Below are 15,778 nucleotides of genomic sequence, written 5' to 3' on the forward strand. Positions count from 1 at the left end.
AAGCGGATGTTAGCCCAAAAGCTTGGAATAGTGGAGACTCAACCTGCAGACCACATGATGCACATGAAGAAAGAAGACCAAGAGGGGATGCCTCAGAACTACTTAGGACGAGTGACAAAAACACTCAAGGGAGCAAATATGGAAACAAAACAAGGAACAGAAACTGAAGGAGGAGACATCAGGAGACCATTCCACCTGGGTATCCATCCCATGTAGAGTCACCTAAGCTAGACACTGATGTGGATGGCTGAAAGTGCATGCTGTCAAGAACATGATATAGCTGTCTCCTTAGAGATCTGCCAAAGACTAACACATTCAGAGGATGATGCTCACAGTTAACCACTGATCTGATCAAGGATTTCCCAATGGAGAACTCAGAGAGAAGACTGAAGGAGTAGAAAGGGTTTGTGACCAGGAGGAAAGCAACAATACCAAACAACCAGAGCCCCCCAGGGTCTAAACCACCAGCCTGGGAGCACATAGGAAGGGACCCAGGACTCCAGTGGTATATGTAGGGGAGGATGGCCTTGTTGGGCATAGGTGGGAGAGGAATTTCTTGGTACCATAAAAAACTAACACAGAATGGGGGAGAGGGGGTAGTGGGGGATTAGGTGCAGGCACTGCCTCATAGAAGCATGAGGAGGGGGGGATGGGATAGGAGGTTTCTGGGTGGTCTGAGGAAGTGGGGTAAGGGGATAAAATCTGAAAGTCGAATATAATACCTAATTTAAAAATAAAGAGATGAAAAAAGGAAGGATAAAAAAGAAAAAAAAGATAAAAAAAGAAAAAATAAAAATAGGAAATTTAATAACACAAATGGAAGAATTTAGAAATTTAGGAGGCAGTTTATGTTAATGGAAACAGCATCATAGAAACTGGAAAAATCACACCCTCATAGAAACACAGGGAGGGGGGATGGGATAAAGGGGCTCCTGGGTGGTGGGGGGAATGGGATAAGGGATAGAATTTGAAACATAAATATTTTAACCAATTAAAAAAGGGGAAAAAAGTTGTTAGAACCAACATCTTTAAAAAAATGCCAGCCCTCTAGGAAAAAAAATTTTTTCTTGATACTAAAACTTGTTCTGAGAATTGTATATTGCAGAATACACAGCCTCGGTGTATCTACTCATCAAACAAACTGAGCAGACCCGCTCAAGCCTCCGATGTCCTGGAATTCAAGACAGTGTCAGATGCTTACCAATTTACTCTTCCCCCCAACCCCTCTTCTAATATCTCAATGTCCTTAGTCAGCTTGAAGAAGTTAAAGAAGAGTCAGTGCCCCTATTCCCTGGGCTTGGGGACTAAGGTGGTTAATATTGGGCTTTCTAGGGAAAAGTAGTGGTTTTGTTGGAACAGAGAAGATTAGCTAGGACTTATTGCATAGCCATAACCTATTGGTAGAAATCAGTATAATTAATATCAAGATGAAGTTACAATTTCTTAAATGGTACAAAATTTACTTTGATTTCAAATTTAAGGTTTTCATTGGTACGAGTTTCTTAATGATATAAAAATGAGATGAATATTGATACTCTCATGGGCATTGTGCTTGTATAATACATTTAGGAATACAGGCTTAGACCCAGTCCTTCTTTAACTTTTTTTTTTTTTTTTTTTAACAGATTTGAGATGGTTAGCTGTGAGTTAAGGGACTATAGGAAATTCATGGCTTGGAGTTTATTGTTAGGGTGTTCTCTATGTTTTATTTAGAAATAGCTTAGTGGAGTTAACAGACAACAGTCCAGGTTACCTTACATGAATAGTTGGTTTTCAAAATGTCAGAACTCCATAGAATTGATGTTACAAATATTTCTATATTAATGTTCATTTTTATTAGAGACCTGTCTGCTCCTGACAGCTTCCTGTCATGGACTCTACGAAGAAATTGAGCATCCTTGGATTTACTCCAGTTGTGCGGTGACAGCCACTAGGCAAGAATTGCCTCTTTCCATCTACAGACAAATTACTGTCCAGAAAAGGACACACTTGCAGAATAGTTGACTGATTATATCTGCCTAGACAGAGTAATCAGCCCTTAATGACTCTTTATCACTAAGGTCTGTCAGATGATTTTGGGACAGAAGGCTGAAGATTTGATGCTCCAATGTTCTGTAGTATAGGGGCTGTCCAGGTGTTCAGCAGTCTCTATAAATTGGCTAAGTTTTAGAAGCTATGCTTTGTGCTTCCCATAATTTCAGTTAACTCAGTCATTCTAGATTTCTGATGGGGCTGAAGACCTATAGTCTCATAGCCAATCCTGGCTATTTACTTTGAGAGAAAAGATCTGAGTGGAAGGTTTTCAGCTGCTATTCATTCTAAGCCAAGAAAAAAAAACAGGTTCAAAACTAAGTGTTTTAGTTAGGAGAGACAACAGAGGTTCTGGTTAGTCAACAAAATGATGGACTGGGTATTAGGATTATCTTGTACCTCACTGGTACAAATAGGAATAATTATGTTCCAATTGTATTTTGAGAGAAAAGTTTTATTTTAACAGGAAGGGTGGTATGTAAGAGGAGCTAAGGGGAAAGAAATACCGAGAGGAAGAGATGGAGTAGGGAGAGGAGAAGATGAAGGAGAGGAGAAGCAAGGTGATGAGAGAGAGAAAGAGAGAGAAAGAGGGGGAAGACATGGAGGCAGATGTCCACGTGTCTCCACCAGTCAAAGACAGTTTATGTATCTAGGTTGGGTATTGGGTTACACTTCTGATTGAGCATTACCAAACTTATAAAGCCATGACTAACACTTAAAAAATTGTATAAAAGCAAAAAGGAAAAGGGAGCATGAAATAGGAGTTTTCTAGGGAGGGGAAATGGGGAAAGTGGATGGAATCTGAAAAGTAAATAAAATATAAAATAAAAAAATGAAAAAATAATGAATTTAAGAAATTCTTAGGTGAATGGATGGAACTAGAAATTATCATCCTGAGTGAGGTAACCCAATCACAAAAGAACACACATGGTATTTATTCACTGACAAGTGTATGTTAGCCCAAAAGCTTGGAATAGCAACGACTCAACTCACAGACCACATGAACCTCATGAAGAAGGAAGAGAAAGTGTGGATGCCTCAGTCCTACTTAGAAGGAGTAACAAAAATACTCAAGGGAGCAAATATGGAAACAAAACCTGGGACAGAAACAGATGGACAGGCCATCTGAAGACACCTAAATCACCTACACTAGACACTGATGTGGATGTCAGGAAGTGCATGCTGACAAGAACCTGATATAGCTGTCTCCCTAGAGGTCAGCCAGAGTCTGACATATTCAGAGGAAGATGCTCACAGCTAACCATTGATCTGATCAAGCATTTCCCAATGGAGAGGTTAGAGAGAAGACTAAAGGAGCAGAAAGGGTTTGTGGCCCCATGAGGAGAGCAACAATACCAACCAACCAGAGCTCCCCAGGGTCTAAACCACCAGCCTGGGAGCACATAGGGAGGGGCCCATGACTCCAGCTATATATGTAGGGGAGGATGGCCTTGTTGGGCATAGGTGGGAGAGGAGATTCTTGGTCCCATGAAGACTGAACACCAAGTAGGGGGAATGTGAGGGTGGGGAGGTACGAGTTAGGGGTGTAGGTGGGGGCACAGCCCCATAGAAGCATGAGGATGGGAGATGGAATAGGAGGTTTCTGGGTGGTGGGGGGAAGTGGGGTAAGGGGATAAAATCTGAAATGTAAATAAATAATTAAAAAAAAACTCTTCAGAGCTTTCCAGGGACTAAACACCAATCAAATAGTACAGATCTTATCCCACGTGCATATATAGCAGAGGATGGGTTCATATGGCACAAATGGGAGGGGAGGCTCTTGGTTCAATGGAGACTTGATACCCCAACTAGCGTAATACTAGGGCAGTGAAGCAGGAATGGATGGGTGGGTGGGTGAGCTCCTTCATAGAAGCAGAGTGAAGAGAGATAACATTTGAAATTAAATAAATAAAATAACCAATAAAAAATCAAAACACTTACTTGGTTTAGTACTTCATAATAAGTGGCTACTGGTGTTGGTTAGGGCAGAAAAGGATTCAGTTATTTTGTAAGGGGCTGGCCACTGATAATCTGGCAATGCCATAATGAGTATATATCTACCATAAGTTAACTTGCATTTTCTTTTCCTTTTTAGTGGGAAGTTCTGAAGGGCAGGTGGGGTGAACACCAGAGGGGTGTAATTAACCAGGGTGCATTCTGTGAAATTCCCAAATAATTAATTAAAAAAAATCCAAGCCACTTACTTGCTAGGACAGTACAATAGTAAGTCAATGACAAATGACTGCCAGGCCTTTTCTTGACTGACTGAATCCAAAGCAGTTGGAATTAAAGCAAAACATAATGCCATCACTTCCAGGGCTTCACAGCAAACCTGTTCATCTTTAACTTCTAGATTCCTCCTTGTACTGGTGGTCTGTAAAATTATAGCCATCAACAAATTATTAGAGATTCACTTATAAAAGATGTTCAAAGTTTCAATTAGTATTTAAAGTTATCTTCTGTCTGATGTACATATGTCCTTTTCTACTCACTTGTTTTTACTGAAATACTAGTATGGTTAATAAAATTAAAGAAGTGTAATTAGTCATCTACTTTCTTTTTTTCAAAGTAGGAAGTAATTTATATTTGTGTTATTATAATTCCTTACAGAGCAACTTTAATGTTCCCACAGCCTACACAAAATGCCATTTTTAGTCAAAAAAGTAATCATCTTACAATTTTTTGACACCAATAGACACTCATGAATCCTAAAATATGTAGCTAAGCATTTTTAATTTGCTATTCCCATCAAAATGTATTCAATACAACAATATTTGGATTTCTTAAAAAATATTATTTATTTTAATTTATCTGAAGTACATATCTTGCAGGTAATTATAATAAGAGCTAACAATCCCAATGCAGCTGGAAGGTAGTGGCACATGTCTCTAAACTCAGCACTCAGGAGGCAGGTAGATGTCTGAGTCTGAGCATGAACTACAGAGTGATTCCAGGACAGCCACTAGGGCTACACAGAGAAACCCTGTCTCTAGAAAACAAAACAAAATCATAACCAATCAACCAACAAACCAACCAGGCAAAAAAAGTCAATCCCTTTGCAGAAGCTACTTATTTAATAAGGGGCTAATTTGTTGCTTATAGGTCTTGATATAACATGGAAATGACGATACTCTTCTTACTTCTATACTAAAAGAACCAATTAAAACAGTATCTAAATGCTGTATGAGGAAAAATTAGAAAAAATTATCATCATAAATGCCTCTGGTATTTACTTCACTTTCTTAATCTTCACTTTCAAAATGAAATTATTTTCATTTATATACGTATTAGTTACTTAAAAAAAGACAAGTGACTTGGTTTCAAATACAGTACACAGAGATTCAACTTGAAGTAAAATTATGAAGCATTTCTTAAAAAACATTGTTATTATTCTTACCATTTTGTAGGTTTCTGTGATATCTTCATTTGAACTAAATATTAGTTCTAATGATCCACATCCTGATGCCCAGATAATTTTTTGTATAGCTCTAATAACACAACTATCAGGGATATATCTCGAGGCCTGCAAGAAAATGGATAACTCAATATGTTGAACACAACCATAAAATAATCAAATGAAATATTTTTCTTTTTCTTAAGTTGTTAGTTTTCTTTATGAACAAGTAGCCTTTATTAATAAGTTTTCTTTATGAATAAGTCCTCCAGAATCCCAGCAATTTCAAAGTTTGATACTAACCAAGCCTGATATTTGTTGAGCAAGACGAACTGATACATTTCTAAGCATGCACTCAGAAGAAGGATTCGGAATGCTCTGAAGGGCATTTTGGAGCACTACAGCTTTATCATGAGTAACCTGGTTAATCTGAAGGAAAACAATGATTTAAAAACCTGTACATAAAATTCCAGAATCAACCACTCAAATCATTTCTCAAGAGTTCTACTCTCGCTAAAATTTAAGGCGACTTAAATAAAAGCATCTAAATCTGTTAATATTTTACATTTCTTTTCTTAGTTGTCTGTCATTTTAACTATAACCCTCTACAGATTTCAAATATCAATGAAATTAATATATCGTTTCTACATTTCAGTTCACTTTCTGTGGCAAGATTGAAAAAAACTACAACTCTGTACTAACATTTTTACATATTTCTGGGGTGATTACTCTCCAATGCCTATGCTTTCAACAAATAATTATATCTTCTGAAAAGGCTGGAAGTAACAGATAAAGACCTTCAGGGCCAAGGACATTGTTCAGTATTATTTGTCTGCTGAAAAATCATGAGGTTCTTAGTTTAAATATCTAGGAATTATCTAAATGGTGTATATATAGTAGCATACACATAATTACAGTACACAGAATAAAGCAGGGGACCTTCAGAAAGCAGCCAGGAACACTAGCTAAATTGGCACACACTGGGTTCAAATGAGAGACTACATCTCAGTATTTAAGTACTTGAGGAAGATAACCAATGTCAACAATTTGTCTCCACATGTACACACAGGTATGTGTATATGTACAAAAATATACAGACACTTATATGTACTTGTGTACATGCGCATATACTCACACACACATATATGAACACATTACACATATATATAGATGTGCACACATGTAAACATGACCATAGACGTGCACTTTTACATATACACACACTCAAAGTATCTTTCACTTCTTGAAATGTGCATTCTTGTAACTCATGATTTTATCTTTAAAATGTTTCTTGTATTCAACACTACTTTTATTATGTGCACTCTTGTAATAACAGAACAGCAGTTTCTTCTAGTTAATGTATTATCTTTTATATTTTAGTTTCATTATAAAATTCCTAAAATGTCATACTGCTTGCTATTTTTGTCTTTTTTTTTTTTTTTTTACAGACAGGCTCTTACTCTCTGTACCAGACTGGCCTTTCAATTCATATTATAGCAGAATGTGGTTTTGAACTTGTAATTGTCCTGCCTGGACTTTCCAAATGTTGTCATTGTAGGACTACATTATTACACTTGGTAAGATTTTTAATATAGTTGTCTTAAAGAAATTTAGAGTTTGTATACAAGTAAAGTATAAAGTGGGCAAAACAAAGACACAAGTCTAATACTCCCAGTTTTTCTAACAAGAGAAACTTAAAATATGCTACATATACTGTAACAGTTTTTATCCTTCAGCCTATCTGTGAGGATCTGTTGATACAGATTTCAAAGTATATCTTGAGAGCTACTACAGTTCATTGAAAAATCTTAGCTCATTTCTACTACATCAGAAAATAGAAACTTCTAATTAATGTGACTTTCTGAATGTCTAAATAAGATAAGCATGTTGACTGATGTACAAAAACTTACCAATCAGCCAAAAACATACTTAAAATGGGGAAAAGCTTTACAAATGTTTATTTTATATTTATGTGTATAAATCACATTGTTTTTACTTTTGAAAAATGTTTCAAAATACTCAAAATCACATGAAAGAATAGACATGTATTACCTTAGTTAGGTTCAGGAATTATCAGTAAGATAAACTTGTTATTATCCATTATCTGAATTATCCATTAATTTTGTTGATACAGTCCTAGAATTATTATTCTGAAGTGCACCACAGCAATTACATTTTATTTGTCTTATTTTAAATAAAATGGCATGCTTTAATATTCAAATAAATTTAAAAGTGAATTTTAAAATTTAAAATGGTAAACACATAGTTATTAGTCAAGCTTCTGATTATCATTTTACATATCTAGAAATATTTTAAAGCATGATTAAAAAGGTTGGCTACACTATTTCCAAACAACAATATAGACATTAGTAATTTTCAATGTAAATAAATTAACTCAAATTTACTTAGAATTGAGTTAAACTTTAACAGCAGATCAAAAATGTTATAAACTGTTGGTGGTAAATATCAGCGGTCACAGTGAAGAATTGCTGATAAGAAAAGCATATGTGACATTTAACTGAAAGCATTTCAGAACATTTATATGTGTGTGTATATATAAGTGTGTATATACATGTATGAATATATACATGCTATGATTTAGTAAGACTCATTTTTAGGATTACATGAAACTTCAATTAATTAAAAATAGAAAAGTACAGAAATAGAAAAAAATAACATCTTATATTAATATAGTCAAATATGAACTTTCAGTGTAAAGAACTAAATAGATGAAAATATGATAGTCATTGAATTTATCTCTAAAAATTATGGATTAAGAGTAAATTACAAAATATTTCTTAAAATTTATTACCGGTGTTTTAGGATCTGTACCATCTGCAATGGGTTGACAAGCTTCTGCTACAGCTTGGACATGGCCATAGCCAATAGCAGTTAACAACAGTTTGGCTATTTTAAGGGCACTGAGGTAAGCATCTCTACGAGTTTCAACATCTGTATTTGGTAAGAAGTTATTTTGTATCAGCATACTTAGTACAAGGGGTAAGCCACCACTTTTCAAGAAGTGATACTTAAAGTCAGAGGAAATATCCAGAGGTGCACCAGCAGGCATTAACAAGATGTAAACTACCTACAGGTGAGGAGAGATGGGAAGGGAGAAAAAAAGAGCATTAAAAGTTTTATACATACACACACAAATACATTTAGGAACATTTATTTTCTCTGATTTGTTGTTAATTAAAATTTTTGCTTCATAATCTTAAGCAGCCTCTTTTACAGTATTCTATAAAATTTTTTTTTGCAAAGAAAAACAAACCTCTGTTAAATATAGTACTTGGGAGGCGGAAGAACCAAAGAAAAGTGAGTGAAGAGATTGACCAAGTCGTCTTTCTCCAAGATTTAAATGGTCTGAACATACAGCTCTTAATCTTTCTATAGTTGTGGTATCTGTAAAATAAAAAGTCACAAAAAATACAATTCATATATTCTTGATATTTATGTTGGGCAGTAATACAAAATCATTTTTTAGGTTTTATATTATGTGTATGTTTGTTTGTAAGAATTTATATGCTACATTATGCTTGGTGTTCTGGAAATCTGGAAGAGGACATCATTTATCATTTGGCTAGAAACTAGTTACAGATACCATGAGCCACTGAATGTGTTCAGTACTGAACCCAGGTCCTCTGCAAGAGCAACCAGCACTCTTTACTGCTGATCCATCTTTCCAGTCTTGGTATATTTGATATTATATCCAGTATGGTCTTAAATTATCAGGAATGATTGCTAATATGAGCTATAAAATCAAATGTCATATCAAAAAATTAGGACAAAAACAGTTTTTATCCATAAAATTTCAATCTATTCTTTATCATCCACTACTGACAGAAACAAACTAGTACTAAAGAAATTTCCTCTTTTTAAAACAAACAGCAACTTCATTTTCTTAAAATTCAATAATTACAAGAAAAAAAATAATTCAATTAAAATCAATAAATGAGGATTTCTCCAAAGATGAGACACAAATTAATAGAGTTAAAATAAGTAAACATCATTAGCTATCAAAGAAAAGCAATTGAAACTACCTATATTATCATAAGGACAACCAAAATTGAAAAAAATCTAAAAAGATTCTAAAAGATATTGGTGAAGATGTAAATAGAGGAGAACCTGTATATTTTAATATTGGGAATCTAAAATGGTGCAACAATTTTGGAAATATTTGTCCAAGGATTTTCTTCAAGAAGTTAAATACTGAGTTATTGAATATTCCAGAAAATTCTTAACTAAGTCGACACTGAATTATAAACAAATAGTAACATTATTATTTATAATGTTAAAGATGAAAAGTGGGTATGGAAGATGGATTGGTGGGCAAATTTGCTTGGCACTAAGGCTGATGATCAGAGCTCATTTTCTATAAATCACATGGTAGAAGGAGAGAATAGATTCCTGAAAGCTATCTTGAACCTCCAAGTGCACACATGGTAAAGACAAAATAAATGTAATAAAAATAATAAATGTAGAAACAACATGTTTCTTTTAGTAGATGAATGACGTAGCAATCTCTCCCCTATCGCTGTCTGGGCTCCATCTTCCAGTCCACAACTCTAACCATAATCTCAAACACCTGCAGCCATCAGAGGTTACCAGGTGAGACCCCTGCCTCAATTCCCTGTCTGCCAACCTCTCTGGCTGGGTAAATTCAGTAGCAGTATCTCTACCCTGGTCACTCTGCATTGCATTGCCCAAGCTACAACTCCCCCTACTTCTCTGGAGGCCTGCTGTTGCCCAGGGCAAAGTGGCCTGCATCCAGTACAGATCAGGTTGCTCTATCTGCATCTCTGGAGGCCTGCCCCCAACCCAGTATAACCAGCAGCCTGAAATCATCAGGGCCTACCAGCTTTGCCTGAGACCAAGAAAGCCTACTGCTGCCGGGCAGTGGTGACACATGCCTTTAATCCCAGCACTTGGGAGGCAGAGGCAGGCGGATTTCTGAGTTTGAGGCCAGCCTGGTCTACAGAGTGAGTTCCAGGACAGCCAGGGCTACACTGAGAAACCCTGTCTCGGAAAAAAAAAAAAAAAAAAAAGCCTACTGCCATCAAGCACAACAAGCTCTACCTACCTGAAGCCGCAGAGGCTTGCTCCCATCATGTACTACTAGGCCAGCCAACACTATGGACAACCAGATGGATAAAGGCCAAGATAAGAACACATTCAACAAAAACCAGGACAATATGGCACTATCAGAATACAGAATTGTACAATTCAGGAAGCTCTGAATATCCTTACCAACCTGAATCACAAGAAAATGACCCTGAATCTAGTCTTACGAAGCTGATACAGGACTTTAAAGAGGCAGTCTGGAGATGAAAAGCCTAAGAATGAGAACAGGAACTATAGATACAAGCAACATCAACAAAATAGAAAAGAGGGAAGAGAAAATCTCAGGGACAGAAGATACCATAGAAAAAACTGATACATCTGTCAAAGAAAATACTAAAGCTAAAAAAGTTTCTAACATAAAACATCCAGGAAATTTGGGACACTAAGAAAACATTAAGAAAATTAAGACTCATAGAAATGGAAGAGGGAGAAGACTCAAAGGCCAGAGATATCTTCAACAAGATCATAGAAGAAAATTTCCCTAACCTAAAGAGATGCCTATAAATGTATAAGAGGCTTACAGAACACCAAACAGATTGGACCAAAAAATTAAATTCTTCTGTCACATAATAATAACACCACTAAATGTTCAAAGAAAGAATATTAAAAGCTGCAATGAAAAAAGGCCAAATAACATATAAAGTCAGACCTATTAGAATCATACCACACTTTTCAACAGTCTTTAAACACCAGAAGGGCAGAAGTCTTACAATCTCTAAGACACCAAAGATGTCAGCCCAGACTGCTATCTATATCCAGCAAAAGTTTCAATTACAATAGATAGAGAAACCAAGATTTTCTATAATAAAATCCAATTTAAGCAGTATCTTTCTATTAATTTAACCTTTTAAAGAATACCAGAAGGAAAACTCCAACTTAAGGAGTATAACCACACCCAATACTGCTTAGAAAGTTAAGACAGCAGCAGTATATGTAAGAATAAGTGCTAAAAGTTGAAAGTATTATTTTATTGAAATAATAATGGAAGTTAATAGAAGAATGTCCTTCATTTTAGGTCTATGAACAGTCCTGACTTCCAAAATTGTGATAAAAGTTTTTTCAAAGTTTCTAAAAAGGAACAGTATTACCAATTATTTTTCTAACCAATGAAAAATGTTCATGAGAAATTACACAGAAAGAAGAAATTACATCATACAGTACAGATTATGATTAGTTTATGAATACAGTATGTTAATATTCTCCTTTGTATCTGTGAGATACTTATTAGCATTCTTAATTGCAAGTAGGAAACATGACTGGATAGACCATTTACTGTATTTACCTGGTGGCATAAGTTTCATAAGTATTCTTGCTCCATCTCTAAGAGTTGGCATAGTTAACATGCTACCTAAGTCTGCAACTTGCCAAAGGAAAGATATGTATCTGGGCTGCAGTGACATTATCTAAAAAATGGAACAAATAAAATTTATAGCTGATTAAATTAAACACTGGATAGGTTTTTATTAAGAAAAATTTAACCAAAAAATGACCTTAAAACTTTTCTTTGTACCCATTAAGTTATTTTTTGAAATGATCTCCCTCTCTAAATTTTTAATAACTTTTTTCATATAATATATCCTGACTACATTCTCCCCTCTATTATCCCAGCTCTTCCCCAACTTCCTTTATTCAAATCTAAGAAATACTAACAAAATGTAATGAAACAAAAATATATTGAACAAAACAAAACAAACAGAAGAAAAAGAGTCCAAGGAAAGGCACAATAAAAAGATACAGAAACCCTCTCATTCACATGCTCAGAAATCCAATAAAAACACAAAACTAGAAGCAATAAAACAAAGGATCTGCAGGGTTAAAAAAAGAAGGAAGAAAACAGAGAAAGAAAAAGCCCTGAGTGGACATTATAAAATAAAAAAGCTTCATAGATGATACTGGGTTTGTTTTATGTTGGCCATCTAATGCTGGCCTTAAGAGTAGTTTGCTTCCCCCAGTGAGACTCCTTTGGAGAAATATTTTTTCAATTTGATTATCTCCTTTATTTTTTCATTTTCTTTATCCATTTCTTTAAAAAAAAATAGGTAGCTGTTGTTGGACCAATGCTTGCTATCTTGACTAGTCTGGTCTCAAATTCAAAAGAATCTATTTTTTCCTCCACAGTGATGGGATTAATAGTATGTGGTGCACCCATCTCAAAAATATTAATCCGTAATTACTCCTGTCTAAGGGACAAAGAGTGGAGCAGAGACTGAAGGAAAGGCCATCCAGAGACTGATCCACGTACGGATCCATTCCATATGCAGCCACCAAACACAGGCACTATTGTTGATGCCAAGTGCTTGCTGACAGGAGCCTGATGTAACTGTCACCTGAGAGGCTCTGCCAGAGCCTGACCAAGACAGATGTGGATGTTCAGCCAATCACTGGGAAGGACACCAATATCAACCAACCAAATCACCAAGAAGAGCTCCCAGGGACTAAACCACCAACCAAGGAGTACATATGGGTGGGTCCATAGCTCCCACTTATGTAGCAAGCGGATGGCCTTTTCTGGCATCAATGGGAGGGGAGGCCCTTGGTCCTGTGAAGGCTTGATGCCCCAGCATAGGGGAATGGCAGGGTGGAGAAGTGGGATTGGGGGGGGGTAGGAGAGGAAACCCATAGAAGCAGGGGGAGGGGTGATAGAATAGGGGGTTTCTGGGGCAGGAACTATGAAAGGGGATAGCATTTGAAACACAAATAAAATTTCCAATGAAAAACAAAATAAACAAACTAAAAACCAAACAATATGTGCTGCAATGCTTAGCCAGAATCCACTGATTCTTTACAATACAAAATTTAAATATCATTTACTGTTTTCTCAATTAGAGTAATTTTCTGTGTCAATCCATTATTTTGTAAATTACAATTTCATATGGCACTCAAATGTGAAGGACAAATCACTGTGATGGTTTGAATGAGAATATCTCCTATAGGCTCACTGACTTGAATACTTGATTTCCAGTTGGTGGAACTGTTTGGGAAAATTAAGAGGTATGATATTTAGTAAGAAGTGTGTCACTGAGGATCAGTATTGAGGTTTCAAACCACCACTCATTCCCAGTTAGCTCTTTTGTGATTTGTGGCTGGATCTCAAGATGTGTGCAGCAGCATCATGCTTACCACTACATGGTCATAGACTTTAAACCTCTGAGCTGTAAGTCACAAATGAACTCTTTCCTCATTCTTTTGTAAAGTACTTTGTATTCCCCATTCTTTTGTATGGGTATAATAACCATGGAAATGAAAACATACCAAAGACACTAACTTAGGAGTCAAATTTATATTTGTAATAGGAATCCAAACTTGACACTCAAGTTGTTAGAAAAATTTCAGAAATATTTATAAGGATAAAAAGGCTAATTGAATTAAAGGTAGGAGTCATTTCTTTTGATATAATGTATGTATGTATGGATTCATGTGAATGCAGGTTATAATCATTCATTCTATGTGACTTATAAATTGTACCATTTCCAGAATCCAATTAAAAGTTACTAACTTCAATTATTTGGTGTTTTAATCTATAGGTAAAACTTTAAACTCAGAAACAGGAACATTCTACATAATCTCCTCATATTACTAAATGAGAAGGTAATTCCTTGTAGATAGTAATTACTCACCACTCCAGGTAAACATTTTTCCATTTCTGAATTGGAAACATCTCTGTAGTTATTATGACAGTGGGTTCCAGGAGACCCAGCTGATGAATCAGATGAGCTATCAGGACTTGAAGGCATGTTGGAATTTATTTGTATAAATGTAGCTGTAATTAGCTGAAAATGATGACAAAATGAGCATGAAAGATGTTTAGAAAACAAAGAACCAAAGGATACCAAAAGGCTATTCTCAAGTTTGTTTTTAGAAGCACATTTAAAAATTAGTATAACAATTTATAACAATCCATTTTTACAATGTCTGCAGAATACTCTGTTGGATATTAAATTCCATAGATCCTAAAGTCATCCATCATCAGTATACCATTTGCAAAGAATCTATATAAATATGCTTTTTGTATTTTTACATTACTTAGATATAATATAATACAATGAAAATTGTATATAAATATTTATTTATAAATGTATTATTTCAGAGACTATAAAATCATCTGTAAATGTTCAGTAGGTATGAAATTATTTTCATATATCTAAAACATGTATGTAACAGAGAGAATATAGATTTTCTTTACCTAAAATCCCATGATATCTACCTTTTTATATTTAATAAATTTATTTTTTAGGAAACAGTCTTAATCTGTAGATCTGGCAGGCCTGTAAATTCATATATAAGTAGGCAGCCACTAAGTGCTGGAATTAAAATATGCATTGCCACACATCTTCCTCATTAGTTATAATCCAGCTATCAACATAAAACATGCACATATTAAATAATGCTCAAGAAACCTGACTAATAGTAAAGGTATAAACACAATTTGGGAGAGTATTCGAAAATTATATTTACTTACTGATTTATCTTTCAAATTTAACTGTTCAACTAACTTTCTGTCATCTCCAGAATCTATCAACTCTCCACCTATAAACAGTTCAATTTTTGTATGGGCTACACTGGCATTAATACGATTGAGAATGCAGCGTCGCACAGAACCAATGGTAGCATTCGTATGAGACAATATGTCCAAATCATCAACTTCTTTGCCCTGGTTTGTAAATCGAACTGTAAGAGACAAGTGTTTCCCACGACATGCTCTGAGGGGAGGAAAAACATTGTATTATAAAACTCAAAAAAGAAGCCCAGTAATATTTAACAACTTGTAAAGGATATAATGATATGAATTTGTTTGTTATTTAAAATACAGTGGCTAACTTAAAATATTATGACTCTTGAATTACAAAATAATAATCCTACTTTACTTCCATTAGCTAAGAACAAATGTTTCCTAATAGAAAGGCAGCATAAACACAAAACTTCAATAAGCTTAATTTACTAAGACAATGGAATATTATATTTGTGTGCTACAAATTTGTCAAAATTAGAAATGGCAACTAGATTACTACTAATTTCTTAATTTATGAATATATGACAATTGAAAGTATTTAATGCAGAAGTAATATATAGTTTATAATTATCAAAATATGACAATCACTTAAAGCTAAATAAACACTTTTAAGATTAAACTTTCAGTCCTTTTGGTCACAAACTGTACTTGGAAGCAGATCATGTGCTCTAGCCCCCACACCATGCTCACACCCAGAGACAGCTTGAGCCCCCAGGAGT

General features: G+C 35.1%; 1 protein-coding gene across 1 annotated transcript in view; it reads right to left on the reverse strand.

Annotated features, from left to right (window-relative positions):
- The window catches only part of LOC117695963 (ubiquitin carboxyl-terminal hydrolase 9Y), a 152,662-nt gene that overhangs the window by 66,264 nt on the left and 70,620 nt on the right, over window positions 1–15,778 (reverse strand). Inside the window, exons 20-27 of the mRNA XM_076706136.1 lie at window positions 15,009–15,249; window positions 14,167–14,319; window positions 11,832–11,952; window positions 8,700–8,830; window positions 8,238–8,513; window positions 5,729–5,854; window positions 5,429–5,554; window positions 4,236–4,405 (exon numbers count right to left, since the gene is read on the reverse strand). Coding sequence (XP_076562251.1) covers window positions 4,236–4,405; window positions 5,429–5,554; window positions 5,729–5,854; window positions 8,238–8,513; window positions 8,700–8,830; window positions 11,832–11,952; window positions 14,167–14,319; window positions 15,009–15,249 — 1,344 coding nt within the window. The remainder of the gene's footprint in view (window positions 1–4,235; window positions 4,406–5,428; window positions 5,555–5,728; window positions 5,855–8,237; window positions 8,514–8,699; window positions 8,831–11,831; window positions 11,953–14,166; window positions 14,320–15,008; window positions 15,250–15,778) is intronic.

This window comes from Arvicanthis niloticus (genome assembly GCF_011762505.2).
Source record: "Arvicanthis niloticus isolate mArvNil1 chromosome Y unlocalized genomic scaffold, mArvNil1.pat.X SUPER_Y_unloc_1, whole genome shotgun sequence".
NCBI lineage: Eukaryota > Metazoa > Chordata > Mammalia > Rodentia > Muridae > Arvicanthis > Arvicanthis niloticus.